The sequence below is a fragment of the Scyliorhinus canicula genome, chromosome 18 (genome assembly GCF_902713615.1).
Source record: "Scyliorhinus canicula chromosome 18, sScyCan1.1, whole genome shotgun sequence".
Lineage (NCBI taxonomy): Eukaryota > Metazoa > Chordata > Chondrichthyes > Carcharhiniformes > Scyliorhinidae > Scyliorhinus > Scyliorhinus canicula.
Genome location: NC_052163.1, coordinates 63890412 through 63910008, shown reverse-complemented (window position 1 = coordinate 63910008; position 19597 = coordinate 63890412). Strand labels below are relative to the sequence as shown.

The following is a 19597-nucleotide window of genomic DNA, read 5'->3' as shown; positions in this document are numbered from 1 at the left end:
CGTCTCACCTTTTGTACTGCAATATGTGAAGCTCATCGATTCTCTCCTCCTGCGCAATCCTGGGCTGGAGTTTCAGCGACAGCTCATTGACACAGTTGGAGACGGACCATCGACCACTTCCCAACAGAAATCCCATCATCCTTTGCTCGCTGCCTCCAACTCTTTCTCTTTGTGCCCTGGAAGACTGGTTGTCGGGAACCAGAGCGAAGAACTCCCCCTATTCCCGAAAGCTCTAAAGTTACCTCAGGTTGGTGAGAATTTACTATCAATCTGCTCCAGCTCAGAGCCCACATGCATTCAGCTTGTGTTCTGCACAGAATTCACTTCCTGGGTTAACTCTCTCCTGCCTGCCCAACTTTTTTTCTTGCCATGAATAAAACAACGGGGGCCCCTGCCACCCTGTTCCCCCCCCCCCCCCGCAATGCACAATGCCAGGGGTGGGGAGGGGTGCGGAAGGTAGGTTCAAGGTTCAAGATGTGAGGGCACCTTTGTCCTTCATGTGCTTAAGGGCTGGTTTGTGAGTGCAGCCCCTTTAAGAACTGCTGAAGGTCGTCGGTGACACAGCAGCTGACTTGAGGTGCTCACTCCTACCAAGGGCGTCATCACGGCAGCCAGGAGAGATTTGTTTTTCCCTCACTTGGCAAACTGTGAAGTGATTGATTGGCAGGGGAATAAGGGAGAAGTGTAGATCTCAGAGAATTTGCTGGAAAACTGCAGATTGGGAGATTGTATGAACTCTCGACAGCTGACAACAAACATTCAGCACTGATGGATAGTTTCATTTCTGTGAGCAATGTTTTGGTGTCTGTGAGAATGTTGAACTTGCTACCACAGGGAGTAGTCGAGGCAAGTGGTATAGATGTACTTAAGGGGGAGCAAGATAAGTAACACAGTGGTTAGCACTGTTGCTTCATAGCACCAGGATCCCAGGTTCGATTCCTGGTTTGGGTCACTGTCTGTGCGGCGTCTGCGCGTTCTCCCCGTGTCTGCGTGGGTTTCCTCCGGGTGCTCCAGTTTCCTCCCACAAGGCCCGAAAGACTTGCTTGTTAGGTGGATTGGACATTCTGAATTCTCCCTCTGTGTACACGAACAGGCGCAATAATGTGCAACTTCATTGCTGTGTTAATGTATGTCGACTTGTGACAATAATAAAGATGATTATTATTATTATAAATGCATGAGAATAGAGTGGAAGGATAAACAGAGAGTGTTACATGAAGAGGGGATGGTGGAGGATTTTGTGGAGCATATTGTGGGGCAGCATGGTGCACAGTGGTTAGCACTGCTATCTCACAGCGCCAGGGATCCAGGTTCAATTCTGGCCTTGGGTCACTGTCTGTGAGGAGTTAGCACTTTCTCCCTGTGTCTGCGTGGGTTTCCTCCAGGTGCTCCAGTTTCCTCTCACAGTCCAAAGGTGTGCACGCTAGCTGGGGTTACAGGGATAGAGTGGGGGAGTGGGGCTATGTACGGTGCTCTTTCGGAGGGTCAGGGCAGACATGGTGGCTGAATGGCCTCTTTCTGCACTGTAGAGATTCAATGGAACCACAGGCAGAGACGAGTTGGATCAAATGGCCTGCTTCATAGAACATAGAACAGTACAGCACAGGACAGGCCCTTCGGCCCACTTATCCTAATCTAAGATCAACCTAAACTACACCCTTCAATTTACTGCTGTCCATGTGCCTGTCCAAGAGTCGCTTAAATGTCCCTAATGACTCTGACTCCACCACCTCCCCTGGCAGTGCATTCCACGCACCCACCACTCTCTGTGTATTGAACCGACCTCTGACATCTCCCCTAAACCTTCCTCCAATCACCTGAAAATTATGTCCCCTCGTGACAGCCATTTCCGCCCTGGGGAAAAGTCTCTGGCTATCCACTGTATCCATGCCTCTCATCACATTGTACACTTCTATCAGGTCACCTCTCTTCCCTCTTCGCTCCAGTGAGAAAAGCCCCTCCCTCATTGGTTGGGATATGCCACACCAATGGGCAATGGGCTTGAGCCCTGGAATGAGGTGTAAATGTCCAGGGCTGAGGACTGAGGCCACTGGGAGGGAGTACCCTCCTTCTCCAAGTAATCTAATTTTGCAGCTAGCTGCTCCACCTCCCACTTTAAAGTGCTGAGTCACAAAGGAGCAACAGCTCCATAGGGACCAGCAACCTCACCCACACCCCCCAACCCCCTCCCACCCGCTCCCAGTGCCCAATCTTCATGTTGTGGCCTAGTTTGCCATAGTCAGCCTCCCCACTTCAGTCCTCACAGGTGTAGCCCCAACACCGACCATTTGATAGATTTTTGTGAGAAGGAGTAGCACAATTGACTTGGAAATGGTGGCATAGTGATGATGTCACTGGACTGGCAATCCAGAGATCCAGGCTAATGGACATAGGTTCAAATCCCACCACGGAATTTAAATTCAATGAATAAAAGTCTGGGCCGGGATTCTCCCCCACCCGGTGGGGCGGGGGGTCCTGGCGTGTTGGAGTGGCGTGAACCACTCTGGCGTTGGGCCGCCCAAAAGGTGCGGAGACTGGGGCCAAGCCCTCACATTGAGGGGCTAGGCCCACGCTGGAGTGGTTCCCGCTCCGCCGGCTGGCGTGAATGGCCTTTGGCGCCACGCCAGCCGGGGCCGAAAGGACTTCGTCGGCCGGCGTAAGTACACGCATGCGCCAGAGCGTCAGCGGCTGCTGATGTCATACCGGCTTAGGCGCAGGGGAGGGGGGTCTCTTCCGCGTCCGCCATGGTGAAGACCATGGCGAAGGCATAAGAAAGACAGTCCCCCCACGGCACAGGCCAGCCCGCCAATCAGTGGTCCCCGATCGCAGGCCAGGCACGGTGGGGGCACCCCCTGGGGTCAGATCGGCCCCCGCGCACCCCCCCCCCAGGACACCGGCGCCCGCCCGCTCCGCCAATCCCGCCGGTAAGGTAGGTGGTTTAATCCACGCCGGCAGGAGAGGCTTGTCAGCGGAGGGACTTGGGCCCATCGCGGGCCGGAGAATCGCCGCAGGTGGCCCGCCAACAGGCGCGGCACGATTCCCGCCCCCGCCGAATCTCAGGTGGCGGAGAATTCGGGAGATGGCGGGGGCAGGATTGACGCTGGCCCCGGACGATTCTCCGGCCTGGCGGGGGGGGGGGGTTGGAGAATCCAGCCCATGGAATTGAAAGGTAATCTCAGTAATGGTGACAATGGCAACTATCATCGAATGTTGTAAAAGCCCATCCAGTTCACCAATGTGCCTTTAGGAAAGGAAACCCTTATTCAGTCTGCCCTACATCAGGTTCCAGACCCACCGCAATGTGGTGGACTCTTAACTGTCCACTGAAATGGCCAAGCCAACTCCCCAGTTCAACGGTAATTAGGGGATGGGCATGCCAGAAGTTATTGCTCATTAACGTTGCCCAGACACATGAGAACACCACCCATCAGGCACGTGGTACATATTCGTGGAGACTCGGCCAACGTTGTCTACCTTATACACTGCAGGAAAGGATACCCCGAAGTGTGGTACATTGGCGAGACCATACGGACGCTGCAACAACGGATGAACGGACATCGCGCGACAATCGCCAGGCACAAATGTTCCCTTCCAGTCGGGGAACACTTCATCAGTCAAGGACATTCAGCCACTGATCTGCAGGTAAGCATTTTCCAAGGCGGCCATCAGGACGCTCGACAACGCAGGATCACTGACCAGAAACTGATGACCAAGTTCCGCACACATGAATATGGCGTCAACCGGGACCTTGGATTCATGTCGCATTACATTCACCCCCCACCATCTGGCCTGGGCTTGCGAAATCCGACCAACTGTCCTGGCCTGAGACAATTCACACCTCTTTAACCTGTGATTATCCCTCTTTCCAGTTGCTCCGTCTGGACCTGTAAAGACTTAATTACCTGCAAAGACTTGCATTCAGAGTATCGTATTGCATCTTTGATTTTGTCGATATATATGTTTCTGGAACCCACCTTTTCATTCACCTGAGGAAGGAGCATTGTCCGAAAGCTAGTGATTCAAAACAAACCTGTTGGACTTTAACCTGGTGTTGTAAGACTTCTTACTGTGCTCACCCCAGTCCAACGCCGGCACCTCCACTGCTTGCCCATTAATGGCAGTGATCACTACTCCCAGTGGTGCTTCTAGCCTCTCATTGACTAGCTCTTGCGGGGGGTGAGGTTTCTGCCCTACTGCAGACCTTCATTAGGTGGGAGGCTCAATGCTGTCCAGATAAGATTGTATTGAAATGGCATCGGGCCTCCTGTGGAAAGGGGACAAACGGCCTTCACTGTTTCTCTAACCGATGGACAGGATCTCAGACACCAGAGCCAGGGAGACAGTTCATGCACCCCTGTATTTCTCCCTTTTCCGGGTCCCATATTCCTTCTCCCCAACTTTAATCCTCTCCCTCAATCATGTGTGACAGTTTTCCCCTTTCTAGATACACCAATCAATTCACCAGTCACAGAAAGGTCCGAGTAAAATGAAAATGCCCATTGTTGGCTTCTGCTTACAAATATCGTCCAATGAATATGCAGCATAGGGCATTAATACTAAGCGCAGCAACTGTACCGTGGGCGGTATGGTGGCACAGGGACCCTGGTTCGATTCTGACCTTGGGTGACTGTGCGGAGTCTGCACATTCTCCCCGTGTCTGCGTGGGTTTCCTCCGGGTGCTCCGGTTTCCTCCCACAGTCCAAAGATGTACAGGTTAGGTGGATTGCCCATGCTAAATAGTCCCTCTGTATCCAAAGGTTAGGTGGGGTTATGGGGATGGGTAGGGGAGTGAGCCTGGTTAGGGCGCTCATTCAGAGGGTCAGTGCAGACTTGATGGGCTGAATGGCCTCCTTCTACACTGTAGTTATTCTATGATACAATGTTGTGTTAGTTTGTGTGCATCCTATTGGTGATCACTCTGTGACTATTACACAAGCCATAGAGAATTTGCTTTAAAAGCATTGTGCAACATTGTTAATTTGACAAGAAACTAACCCACTAGTTATTTATAACTCTGTGCAGACGATAACACTGAGTTTGGTGACTGCCTCAGCTCTCATTACCATGTTCTGCACATTGCTTCATCTGGACATGGTGTCAGTAAATTCATGTTTGGGTAAAGATTTACTATTTCCAACCCAGATAAACTGCTCAAGATCTTTTCCATTCTGTAGAAGAAGATGATGACTTTCCTTTGCCCGGGTTCATGATAGCAATCAATGTAATTATTCCATACAAGGCATGTAATTGGATTCTATTTTATCAGTAATCTCACAGAATAGAACGTTCTAATGGCTGCTGAGCAACAGTGGACTAATTTTTTTTTAAATATAATTTTTATTGGAATTTGTTACAGAAAATATAAAACATAACGACAAACAATGAAATGCAACAAAATAACCCATAATAACCGTACCACCCCCAGACCGTATCGACGCATGTATCACATCCCCCCACCCCCCCAACCCCAATGAACAACAAAAGAACTTCAAAATAAATTTAAATTAAATAAACAAGCATAGTCATCGTCCGCCCCCCCCACCCCCCCCCCCCACCTTTTCCCTATCCAGAGCAGGAGTAGACCATTCGGCCCCTCAAGCCTGCTCTGCATTTGATAACATTGCCTACATATTGACAAATACTCAAAAGTTTTGAATTGGCTGTCACCTCCAGCCAATGTGGCGCGTTATCCGAAATCACAATTCCCATATACACTGCCCCACAACCCCCGAGCACCACCCGACTCACCACAAATAAATCAATTCTAGAGTACACCTTATACACATGGGAAAAGGAGTACTCCCTCTCCCCCAGGTTCCTGAACCTCCACGGATTAACCATTCTCATACATTCCATAAACCTTTCCAACTCCTTCACCATTTTAGAAGCTTTCCTTTGATCTCTAACAATCAAACCACGCAGGCTTGCTGTTAGGCAGACTTCAGAACAGGTCACATGACTCCCTTCATTTACCCTAAATTTCAAGATACAGTCCCAAAACATCATGGGCGGGATTCAGTGATACTGAGTGTTGACACCGTCGGAAATGCCGTCGCGTTTCTCGACAGCGTCAACACGGCCTCAGGATCAGCAATTCTGGCCCCTACAGGGGGCCAGCACGGCACTGGAGCGGTTCATGCTGCTTCAGCTGCTGATCCTGGCATCAACTGGGCACCACAGGGTCCGCGCATGCGCAGTGTCTCCCTTCAATGCGTCGGCCCCGACGCAACATGACGCAGGGCTACAGGGGCCGGCATGGAAGAAAGGAGGCCCCCAGCAAGAGAGGTTGACCCGCCGATTGGTGGGCCCCGATCGCGTGCCAGGCCACATCGGAGGCCCTACCCCCCCCCGGGGTCGGATCCCCCCTCACCCCCACAGGAGCCCCCCCCCCCCCACCCCCCACCACCCCCAGACCCTTCCACGCCTAGTTCCCACCAGCTGAGAGCAGGTGTGGACGGCGCCGGTGGGACTTGGCTTTTTTACGACGGCCGCTCGGCCCATCCCGGGCCGAGAATCACAGGGGGTATCGCGTAGAGTGGACCCCGACCGGTGCCAAGCCAACCACGCCGGCGCCAATGGCGTGCCGGCGTTGCGGCGGGATTTGCACCGGTCGCGGGGATTCTCCAGCCCGGCCCCGGGCTGAGAGAATCCCGCCCCATAATCTTAGAGACCTCACAATTGTAACAAAGCCAGTGAGCAAGGGGATGATAGGTGAATGGAATTTGATGCCGTTAGTAAGTGGGCACTAGTGTTTTTGCATAAATTGTTAATTGAGAGTGAGATCCTTTGATCTAAGTAGCTCAGCACCACGCAAGTTGAAACCTGAATAAAAAGTATCTGGATGACACATTTCGCACAAGAATCCAACTCCCGCTTTTCAGTTTACAGAACATCACAGGAAGTTCTGGAATCATCAATTCAGGAACTGGATTACACAGTGAGACGGGGGAAGTTTTGATTTACTCGTCTCCCTTTCCAGATGTTTGGAGAGATTAAAGAGAAGGTTGAATCGGAGGTTGAATGTAACCACACATCTTGCTGGGCTTTTTCATAGGGTAATCAAGATTTAACCACAGAGATCTGGAGTCACATGTGAGCTAAACTGAGTGAGGATAGAAAAGAGCGAGTGAGCCAGCTGTGCTTCTAATTCAATAGCTGCATGGTCACCATTGCCGATAATAGTTTTTCATTCCCAGATTTTTTAATTGACTAAATTTACAGTCTCCAATCGCGATCGTGGGATTGTTGCTGAATCAGTAGTCCAGACTTTTGGATAGCTGGTCCAGTAACATAATTATGATGCTGCCATATTCTCTTTGCATCTTTCACGGTCTCGAGACACCCCAATGAATTTTCCAGTCAATGAAGTATTTTATTTATGTCTGTCCCAGTCGGGCACTGTTGTCACAAGGCAGCCAATATACACACAACCAGCTCACACAGTCAGTAATGTGATAATAAGCTGATCATTTGTGTTAGTGTATGTATGCCGACGAGCAAAAGCTCCCCTGCCCATTTTGTGATAATGCCTGGAATGTTCGACATCTGAGAATGCAGTTGGAACATCTCATCCAAAACATTGCACTCCCAACAGTGCAGCACTCACACAGCATTGCAGTGTCAGCCTGGATAATGTGCTCAAGCCTAACGGAGTGGGATTTGAATCCATCACCTTCTGACTCAGAAACAAGGATGTCACCCATTGAGTCACGGCTGGAAGGTGTATAAGGGGGGTAGTTGATAGCTGTAGAAGCTTCTGTGCAGCTCCACTCTGGCCCCAACTACAGCAACACAGGGAGTCGCGCACCTCTTGCCACCAGGAGGTGGAATTTCCTTCAATTGAAATCGGGCGTTAAGTCAACCATTGTGTGTCCACTCTCTTTCCCCTCTGGAACATCATCCGGTTACACCTCTCCCTCTGTAAGTGTCATTCTGGGGGACGGCGGTGGGGAGGGATGTGTGCCTGGTTTCCTGTGCCATTTGCCACCCATCCGCCCTTCCTATTGCCAATCCCTTGGGCTGCCTGGTACCAGGACGGCCTGGGTACCTCTTGGTAAAGGGCTCAGATAGAGACAGACTTCCTGCTTTCATTTTAAACACAATGAGCTTGCCTTGCTCTTTAGAATCTCAGTTTGAAAGAAGGCTGAGAAAGGGGTTCTCCTTCCTTTTGGTTACAGAGTTCATTATCCCCGCAGCTTATCCGAGCAGTGGTCCCCGGCACCCAGAGAGTTGGGGCTTCCCCTTGGGGGAAGGAATCCCACTAAGAACTTGCCATTCGTATCAAAGACATCCTTCATCAATCCCTTCCTCTCTCAATGAGTAACAGATTAAACATTCATGCATATGATTGCTGTTCCATTTACCACTCTTTAGAATGTGAAATACGTTGCATATTTTATACCTTGGATCAGTGCATAGATGACACGAATTCTGTGTGTGCGAGAGATTTAACTATGTCTGTTCCAGCTCTTTCTCCAGCTTGTTTACTTTTCTGAGTCCAGATCCAGGCTAAACCAAACAAGCACAGTGAGCACCAATTGCAAACAGACTCACATAATGTGGTGAATGTATAGTACTAGTAATTCACCTGTGTATTAGTATGATGTTCTGCCATTGTGTTACAGCTATGTTGTGTTGTTGACCTTGTGGGCTCCACCTATGGGCCCTTGTGTGGCTTCACCCACAGGGGGCTATGTTGGGGCATGTACAGGCTCCGCCCATGGCTCCACCCCTTGAAAGGAAGTATAAAGAGGAGTTGACCTGTAGGCGGTCCACAGTATTGTACTAGTCACAGGCAGGCTCTGTTCTAAGCTGATTAAAACCTCGGTTTGCTTCTACTCGTGTCTTTGAGTGAATTGATGGTCGCGTAAATTTAATCACCTTAAACACAACTATGGAATCAGCCCTCAAACCTGATTGACTGGAACTCGATCCGCAGGCTGCAGAGGCGAAAGAAATTTTTTCGCACTGGCTTCGATGCTTCAAGGCCTATCTCGCTGCCGCTTCCACGCCTTCCGTCACCGATGAACAGAAGCAGAGCCTCCTCCACGCACGGGTGAGCCATTGCATTTCTGTTCAGCTCAATGAGGCCTCCTCATACGCAGAAGCCCTCGCGATGCTCGAACGCCTCTACGTACGGCCCGTGAAAGAGGTCTACGCGCGACACATCTTCACCACTCGCCGCCAACGCCCCAGGGAGTCGCTAGATGACTATCTACATGACCTCAAAGCCCTCGCACGCAACTGTAATTACCAGGCCGTTACGGCCACTCAGCACATGGAACTCGCCGTCCAAGACGTCTACGTGGCGGGAGTCCAGTCGAATTATCTGAGACAGTGCCTGCTTGAAAAGGGGGCCCAGGACCTGGACGACACGGTAACGTTAGCCACCTCTCTGGAGGTTGCGTTTCAAAGCCTTACTTCGTGCCCGGCTGACCACGCGACCCCCTCGTGGGCCCCCGACTAAAGACTACCCCAGACCTGTGCCGCGCGGCCGCCCGCCCATCATGGGGGGCTACCCTACTATTTTTGCGGCCAGTCTCAACACCCCCGACAGCACTGCCGGCCCGCAACGCAAACTGCAGCAGCTGCGGGAGAAAAGGACATTTCGCCAAAGTTTGCCTGGCCAGGTCCAAGAACTCTAACTCACAGGCCCGATCCTCAGACTCACAGGCCCGCAGACCCCGCAGTGTGGCAGCGTGTCTGCTGACTCCGCCCCCTGCAGATGCGTCATCAGCCTTGTGCTATCAGGAGGGCCATCTTCCAGCCCTTGCAGCACATGCGACGCACGTGGGCTGCCATCTTAGCCATCCTCCCCCACGCGGCCGGCCACGTGCGATCCATGGGGGCCGCCATCTTGGATGCCATCTTCCTTACTGCCCGCCGCGCTCGACCAACTTGGCTGCCATCTGCTAAGCCGCTCGACCCGTATGATCAATATGGACAGTCATCGCGGGGCCGCCCCAGAACCTCCGACCACGCCACCGGCTACCCGCAGCTCAGCACGGTCACCCTGGACCAGTCGCGACCCAAGCACCTCCACAGCTCCATGATAGCCGTCCGGGTTAACGGGAACGAGACGCCTTGCCTCTTCGACTCCGGGAGAACAGAGAGCTTCATTCACCCGGACATGGTAAGACGCTGCTCACTCCCAGTTTTCCCAGCATAACAAATCATCTCCCTCGCCTCTGGGTCGCACTCGGTGCAGATCCAAGGGTGCACTACTGCAACCCTAGCAATACAGAGCGCTGAGTATGCTAACTTTAAATTATATGTGCTCCCAGACCTCTGCGCTCCTCTCCTATTGGGACTCGATTTCCAATGTAACCTCAGGAGCCTAACCCTAAAGTTCAGGAGGCCCCTGCCCCCACTCACCATACGCAGCCTCGCGACCCTAAAAGTCGACCCTCCCCCACTCTTCGCAAACCTCACCACCGACTGCAAACCAGTCGCCACCAGAAGCAGGCGGTATAGCATGCAGGACAGGACGTTCATTGGGTCTGAGGTCCAGCGTCTCTTGCGTGAGGGAGTCATCGAGGCCAGCAATAGCCCCTGGAGAGCTCAGGTGGTGGTCGTCAAGACCGGGGAAAAGTTCTGGATGGTGGTTGATTACAGCCAGACCATTAACCGGTATAGGCAACTCGATGCATACCCCCTTTCCCGGATTGCAGACATGGAACCAGATTGCACACTACCGGATGTTCTCCACGGTGGATCTGAAGTCTGCATACCGCCAGCTCCCAAACCGCCCTGAAGACCGCCACGACACGGCTTTTGAGGCAGACAGCCGCCTTTTCCATTTCCTCCGGGTCCCCTTTGGCGTCACAAATGGGGTTTCAGTGCTCCAAAGAGCAATGGACCGAATGGTGGACCATTACGGGCTGCGGGCCACATTTCCGTACTTGGACAATGTCACCATCTGCGGCCATGATCAGCAGGACCACGACGCAAACCTCCACCGATTTCTCCAAACCGCCCAAACCCTCAATCTCACCTACAACAAGGAGAAATGCGTTTTCCGCACAACCAGACTAGCCATCCTCGGCTACGTCGTGGAGAACGGGGTCCTAGGGCCCGACCCTGACCGCATGCACCCCCTCCTGCAACTCCCTCTCCCTTACTGTCCCAAGGCCCTGAAGAGATGCCTTGGGTTCTTTTCATATTACACCCAGTGGGTCCCCAACTATGCGGACAAAGCCCGTCCACTAATCAAGGCCACCATCTTTCCACTGGCAACTGAGGCCCGCCAGGCCTTCAGCTGCATCAAGGCGGACATCGCCAAAGCCGCGATGCGCGCAGTGGACGAGTCCGTCCCCATCCAGGTGGAGAGCAACGCATCAGAGGTTGCTCTCGCCGCCACCCTCAACCAAGCAGGCAGACCGGTAGCGTTCTTTTCGCGCAGCCTCACCACCTCGGAAATTCAACACCCCTCGGTCGAAAAAGAAGCCCAAGCCATCATGGAAGCCGTGCGGCACTGGAGGCACTACCTCGCAGGTAGAAGGTTTACCCTCGTCACCTACCAACGATCGGTAGCCTTCATATTTGACAGTAGGCAGTGGGGCAAAATCAAGAACGATAAGATCTTGAGGTGGTGGATCGAACTCTCCACCTATAACTGCGATATAGTATATCGTCCTGGGTAGCTCAACGAGCCCCCAGTTGCCCTGTCCCGCGGCACATGCGCCAGTGCACAAGATGACTGACTACGGGCTATCCACGATGACCTCTGCCACCCAGGGGTCACCCGGCTCCTCCTTTATATCAAGGCCCGCAACCTGCCCTACTCCACCGAGGAGGTCAGAGCTATGAAAAGGGACTGCCAAATCAGTGCGGAGTGTAAACCGCACTTCTATCGACCGGATAAGGCCCATCTGGTAAAGGCATCCCGGCCTATTGAACGCCTCAGTATCGATTTCAAAGGGCCCCTCCCCTCCAATAACCGCAATACATATTTCCTCAACATTATAGATGAGTTCTCCCGCTTCCCATTTGCAATCCCCTGCCCCGATATGACCACGTCCACTGTCATTAGAGCCCTGCATAGTGTCTTCACCCTGTTTGGTTTCCCCAGTTATGTCCACAGCGACCGGGGCTCATCGTTCATGAGCGACGAACTGCGTCAGTACCTGCTTAGTAAGGGCATTGCCTCGAGCAGGACTACCAGTTATAACCCCAGGGGAAATGGGCAGGTGGAGAGGGAGAACGTGACGGTCTGGAAGACTGTCCTACTGTTCAGGAATCTCCTAGATTCTCACTGGCAGGAGGTCCTCCCCGATGCGCTCCACTCTATCAGGTCCCTCCTTTGCATGGCCATGAAAGGGACTCCTCATGACCGCTTGCTTGTTTACCCTCGGGGAGCTACCTCAGGGGCCTCGCTTCCATCCTGGCTGAAGACACTGAGACCAGCCCTCCTCAGAAAACACATCAGGAGCCATAAGATCGACCCTCTGGTAGAGAGGATCCAGCTCCTGCACTCCAACCCCCAGTATGCTTATGTCGAACACCCCGATGGCCGACAAGATACCGTCTCCCCCCGGGACCCGGCGGCCGCAGGCTCCACCACCACCACCTCAGCACCCCCACTATACCCCGCCCAACCTACCATGTCCTGCGCCCCCATCCCTATATGGCTCCCACGCTCCCTCCCACCCGCCACACCAATCCACAGGAATGAAGCTCCAGAAGAGACGCTCCCGGAGTCCACACCTGTGCCCGCACCGGTCCCACTTCCGATGCCAGCACGGATGAGACTGACACCCGGACCAGCAACAACGCCAGAGCTTCGGCGATCGCAGTGCACAATCCATGCGCCAGACCGGCTGAACCTATGAGCCCGTCACCCCCGCCGGACTTCATTTTTTTAACAGGGGGTGAATGTGGTGAATATATAGTACTAGTAATTCACCAGTGTATTAGTATCATGTTCTGCCATTGTGTTACAGCTATGTTATGTTGTTGACCTTGTGGGCTCCACCTATGAGCCATTGTGTGGCTTCACCCACAGGGGGATATGTTGGGGCATGTACGGGCTCCACCCATGGCTCCTCCACTTGAAAGGAAGTATAAAGAGGAGTTGACCTGTAGGCAGTCCACAGTATTGTACTAGTCGCAGGCAGGCTCTGTTCCAAGCTGATTAAAACCTCGGTTTGCTTCTACTTGTGTCTTTGAGTGAATTGATGGTCACGTCACGTAATCAAACACTGAGCAATTGAACATCACAAAACTCTGCCACATGGACTGAGTTGAGGCATTGATGTTCTTAAAGGGAGACTTGGTAAGCAAATGAGGCAGAGAGGATTGGAAGGATTGCCTAACTGAGTGAGATGCAGTACAGTAAGAGGAGGCACGTGTGGAGCATAAACACCAGAATTGACCAATGGGCCGAATGGTCAGTTCCTGCGCGAGGTAAATATGGTGTAATTTGCTGAGGCCGAGCCATTATAAAGCCTGAGTACCCAGTCCACCCACTTTGCCCGCCAACAACACTCCCTTCGATCCACTTACTCGGCCCACTCCCTCGGCCACCCCCTCGGCCACTCCCTCCGCTCACTCAGTGTGGTGAACCACTGTGTACACCTGTATTAGGGGATGTAAGGTAGGACCTGTACTACAGGTTCGCCGGTGGCCCCTGCCGGCTGGCTCCTCCCATTAGGAGCCGTATAAATATGCATGTCCTCCATTGATCTGCCATTTCGCCAGCTGCAGTAGGAGGCCACGCATCTTACTGCAATAAAGCCACAGTTGTACCCAATATGAGTCTTTGTGTAATTGATCGTGCATCAATTTATTGCAGTCAGACTTTCAACGAAATAGATATCAGAATCAAACCAGATTGCCTGCAGCTGGATTCGCACTCGCCCGACGCCAGAAAGGACTTTAATCACTGGCTAGCTTGTTTCGAGGCTTACATCAACGCTGCGACCCCCACGCCGACGGAGGCTCAGAAGATACAGGTCTTGTATTCCAGGTTGAGCTCAAGCTTGTTCCCATTGATCCAGGACCCCCCGAATTACGCGGAAGCCATGGCATTCCTAAAAGAAAACTACGCGCAGAAAGCAAACACGCTCTTCGCCAGGCACGTACTCGCCACTCGCTCTCAATCCCTGGTGAGTCTATTGAAGACTTCTGGCAGGCCCTAAACCCACTCGTCCAGGACTGTGACTGTCAGGCCGTTACTGCCACCGAACATTCTAATCTCCTCATGTGCGATGCGTTCGTAACGGGGATTGCGTCGGACCCTATCCGACAACGACTGCTGGAAGGGGCCACATTTAAACCTAGCAGAGACAAAAACCTTAGCGCTCTCTCCATGATGGTCGCATCCCGTAATGTTCAGGCCTAACCCCCTCGCCGCTTGGCCCACCCGTCCTAACCCTCCTGGACCCCGCCAACGACCCCCCCAGCTGGGACCCTGCTTAGCCAATACGCCTGCGCCGCACGCCAATCCGTGCACCCCGGGGGTCCCCGCTGCTACTTCTGTGGCCAACAGAAGCACCCTCGCCAACGCTGCCCAACCCGCACCGCCACTTGCAAGTCTTGTAGCAAATAGGGCCACTTCGCAGCAGTGTGCCAGGCCCACGCAGTCGCCGCTATCGCCCCCTCCCCCCTGCCAAACGCACAATGGGTGCCGCCATCTTCTCCTCCCGGGGCCATGTGCGGCCAGTGGGCGCTGCCATCTTGTCCAGCGCCACCAACGTGCGTCCCATGGGCGCCACCATCTTGTCCCGTCCCCGCAATGTGCGCCCCATGGGTGCTGCCATTTTGTTCCCACAGGACCTCCGGATGCTGCCATCTTGTCTTCCCCACGGGGCAGGTACGCCAACGACATCCCATGACCTGGGCCGCCGACGCTCTCCATCCGACGACCACCTGTAGCTCGCCTCGATGATGCTGGACCAGCCTCGTCCACACAACCTGGCCACCGCTTTGACAACAGTGAAAATCAACGGCCACATGACCTCCTGCCTGCTGGACTCCGGGAGCACCGAAAGCTTCATACACCCGGATACGGTAAGGCGCTGCTCCCTCGCGGTCCATCCTGCCAATCAAAGGATCTCCCTGGCCTCCGGATCCCACTCTGCCCGATCCGAGGATTCTGTACGGTCACTCTCACAGTCCAGGGCGTAGAATTCACCGTTTTCCGTCTCTATGTCCTCCCTAATCTCTGCGCTGCACTATTGCTGGGCCTGGATTTCCAGTGCAATCTCCAGAGCCTCACCCTCAAATTCGGCGGGCCCCTACCTCCACTCACCATTTGCGGCCTCGCGGCCCTCAAGGTTGACCCCCCCTCCCTCTTTGCCAATCTAACTTCGGATTGCAAACCCGTTGCCACCAGGAGCAGACTGTACAGCGCCCAGGACAAGGCCTTCATCAGGTCCGAGGTCCAGCGGCTGCTTCGGGAGGGTATCATCGAGGCCAGCAACAGCCCTTGGAGAGCCCAAGTGGTAATAGTTAAAACTGGGGAAAAACACAGAATGATCGTGGACTACAGCCAGACCATCAATTGGTACACGCAGCTCGACGCGTACCCCCTCCCACGCATATCTGATATGGTCAATCAGATTGCGCAGTACCGGGTCTTCTCAACAATTGACTTAAAATCCGCCTACCACCAGCTCCCCATCTGTAAATCGACCGCCCATACACTGCCTTCGAGGCGGACGGTCAGCTCTATCACTTTCTCGGGGTTCCCTTCGGTGTCACTAACGGGGTCTCGGTCTTCCAAAGGGAGATGGACCGAATGGTCGACCGGTACGGTTTGCGGGCCACCTTCCCGTACCGAGACAACGTTACCATCTGCGACCACGATCAACAGGACCACGATGCCAACCTTGCCAAATTCCTCCACACAGCCACTCTCCTCAACCTTACGTGTAATAAAGAGAAGTGTGTATTCAGCACAAACCGCTTAGTCATCCTCGGCTATGTAGTCCAAAACGGAGTTCTGGGGCCCGATCCCCACCGCATGCGCCCCCTCATAGAGCTCCCCCTCCCCCACTGCCCCAATGCCCTCAAACGCTGCCTGGGGTTCTTTTCGTACTACGCCCAGTGGGTCCCAAACTATGCGGGCAAGGCCCGCCCACTCATACAGTCCACTCAATTTCCCCTCGCGGCCGAGGCACAACATGCCTTCGCCCGTATCAGAGCAGACATAGCCAAGGCCAGGATACACGCAGTAGACGAGACACTGCCCTTTCAAGTAGAAAGCGACGCTTCAGATGTCACCCTTGCCGCCACTCTAAACCAGGCAGGCAAACCTGTGGCATTCTTTTCCCGCACCCTTCATGCCTCTGAAATTCGGCACTCATCTGTCGAAAAAGAGGCCCAGGCAATCGTTGAAGCTGTGCAGCATTGGAGGCATTACCTGGCCGGCAGGAGATTCACTCTCCTCACTGACCAACGGTTGGTAGCCTTCATGTTCAACAACACACAGTGGGGCAAGATCAAGAATGATAAAATCTTGAGGTGGAGAATCGAGCTCTCCACCTATAATTACGAGATTTTGTATCGCCCCGGCAAGCTCAACGGGCCCCAAGACGCCCTCTCCCGAGGTACATGTGCCAGCGCACAAGTAGACCAACTCCGGGCCCTGCATGACAGCCTTTGTCACCCGGGGGCACACGACTCTACCACCTCGTCAAGGCTCGCAATCTGCCTTACTCCGTCGAGGAAGTACGGACAGTCACCAGAGACTGCCAGGTCTGTGCGGAGTGCAAGTTGCACTTCTACCGGCCGGACCGTGCGCGCCTGGTGAAGGCCTCCCGCCCTTTTGAACGCCTCAGCGTGGATTTCAAAGGGCCCCTCCCTTCCACCGACCACGTATATTCTCAGTGTGGTCGATGAGTACTCCAGATTCCCCTTCGCCATCCCATGCCCCGATATGACATCTGCCACCGTCATCAAGGCCCTCAACACAATCTTTGCCCTGTTCGGTTTCCCCTCCTACATCCACAGTGACAGGGGATCCTCATTCATGAGCGATGAGCCGCGTCAGTTCCTGCTCAGCAGGAGTATCGCCTCCAGCAGGACGACCAGCTACAACCCCTGGGGAAATGGGCAGGTAGAGAGGGAGAACGGGACGGTTTGGAGGGCCGTCCAACAGGCCCTACAGTCCAGGAACTTCCCAGCCTCTCGCTGGCAGGAGGTCCTCCCTGATGCACTGCACTCCATCCGGTCACTACTGTGCACCGCCACAAATAACACACCCCATGAACGTCTTTTTACCTTCCCCAGGAAGTCCACATCCGTGGTGTCGCTCCCGACTTGGCTCGCAGCTCCAGGACTGGTCCTGTTACGTAGGCATGTCCGATTCCACAAGGCGGACCCCTTGGTGGACAGGGTACGTGTAGTTACCTGACGGCCGCCAAGGTACTGTCTCCCTCAGGGACCTGGCACCATCAGGTTCCAGCCAAACACACTTCCCACCCATACGCCACCATCCCCTCCCCCGGCACTACCAATATTAACCCCACCAGGTCCACCCCTCCTTCCCCTGCCTACGCAAGAGGACGAAGAAGATTTTGGCACACTCCCGGGGTCATCTGATTGCAGGCTAGCACCAGCACCGTCAGCATCAACGTCGGTGACACCAGCACCGCCAGCACCGACATCGCCGCCACCGTTACGTCGCTCCCAGCGAACCGTCAAAGCACCGGATCGACTGAACCTGTGACGGGCACCGGACCGTCAAAATGGACCTTTTGTCCTTCCCCACTCATCTTATAAGACACTGTACATAATTCTCAACACTGTATATAGTTCCACACCACCCCCGCTGGACTCATTTTTAACAGGGGGTGAATGTGGTGAACCACTGTGTGCACCTGTATTAGGGGATGTAAGGTAGGACCTGTACTACAGGTTCGCCGGTAGGCCCTGCCGGCTGGCTCCGCCCACTAGGAGCTGTATAAATATGCGTGTCCTCCACTGATCTGCCATTTCGCCAGCTGCAGTAGGAACCACGCATCTGACTGCAATAAAGCCACAGTTGTACCAATCTGAGTCTTTGTGCAATTGATCGTGCATCACTCCACTCACTCCACTCCCTCAGCCCACTCCCTCGGGCCACTCCGCTCCCTCGCCCACTCCACTCCCTCGCCCACTCCGATCACTCCATTCCCTCGCCCACTCCGATCACTCCACTCCCTCGCCCACTCTGCCCACTCCACTCCCTCACCCACTCCGCTCACTCCACTCACTCCACTCCCTCCGCCCACTCCCTCTGCCCACTCCACTCCCTCCGCCCACTCCGCCCACTCCACTCCCTCCGCCCACACCCTCGCCCACTCCCTCGCCCACGCCATTCACTCCACTCCCTCGCCCACTCCGCTCACTCCACTCCCTCCGCCCACTCCACTCCCTTGCCCACTCCGCTCACTCCACCTTACTCCGTTAGGCGACATGGTGGCACAGTGGGTAGCACTGCTGCCTCAAAGCTCCAGATATCCGGGTTCCATTCTGGCCTCGTAAGACTGTGTGCAGTCTGCACGTTCTCCCGTGCCTGTGTGTGTTTCCTCCGGGTGCTCAGGTTTCCTCCCACAGTCCAAAGATGTGCAGGTTAGCTGGATTGGCCATGATAAATTGCCCTTAGTGTCCAAAAGGTTGGGTGGGGTTACTGGGTTACGGGGATAGGGTAGAGGTGTGTGCTGAAGTAGGGTGCTCTTTTCAAGGCTGGTGCAGACTCGATGGGCCGAATGGCCTCCTTCTGCACTGTAAATTCTATGACTCACTCCGCCCACTCCGCTCCCTCCGCCCACTCTGAGTGATGAATTCAAGCTCTCCTGCTCCATCCCCTGTGCAGTGTGAGTGTTCCACACACATACAGCAGTGTTGCTCTTGGATAATAATGGGTTCAGATGGTTTTTAAAGATCCCACAGCAACAGGTACAAGTCCTGACATTTCTCACTACCTGAGAAACAGGTTAAATACTCACCTGTGTGATTGTTATTTGTAGGATGTTGGCCATGTAGAATAGCTGCTGTGTTTACTGAGCAATTTTAAAGATTGCGAGAATCTATTTGATAAATTTTAAATTCAATCATGGATATTAAAATTTGTTTCCTTCCAGTCCGTGCTTTGAGCAATGCCCTGACGTGGGTCTGCCCACTGGGTGTCGTGATATAATACAACACCCCCACCTGCTGGATGGTGAATGTGCTGCAATGCAGAGCAGCAGTGGCCTGAACAATGATTAAGTTACTGCACCGTTTTTACTGCTGCTCCAGCCTCTGATATCTTGATCCAGGGTCTGATTGAAAGTTGGGTTCCTGTCTGTTTCAAGTGGTAACTTACAGTCGACAACATTCCAGGATTGGCCTGGAGTCACCAGGAATTGTGAGGATCAATTTCCAGGACGCTGTTGTGTGCGACGCTGGAGAAAGAAAATAATCGGCACGTCAAAAGGGATTGTTTTATTTGTAATCTGTCTTCACCAGATTTAGAAATATGGAAAATGGGAAGGAGGTGGCAGACAATCAAGCATCATCCATTTGGGTAATGAGTCTTTTTTGCTTTCTAACTGGTGTAGGGAGGCAGGGGCTTCACAGGGATTAGCCGACCAATGGCTGGAGAGTGGGGGAGGGGGGGGGGGGGCGGGGA

The 19597-nt window shown here is 53.6% G+C and overlaps 1 protein-coding gene across 2 annotated transcripts in view; it reads right to left on the bottom strand.

Moving 5' to 3' along the window:
- LOC119953628 (transient receptor potential cation channel subfamily V member 6-like) overlaps positions 1 to 19597 on the bottom strand; it is a 117193-nt gene that overhangs the window by 79408 nt on the left and 18188 nt on the right. The window contains exon 1 of one of the 2 annotated variants that reach the window (XM_038778085.1): positions 9 to 263. The exons of the other annotated variant lie outside the window; for it this stretch is intronic. Coding sequence (XP_038634013.1) covers positions 9 to 139 — 131 coding nt within the window. The 5' untranslated portion in view covers positions 140 to 263. Of the gene's footprint in view, positions 1 to 8; positions 264 to 19597 lie in introns of those variants that run through there. 2 annotated transcript variants of the gene reach the window in all.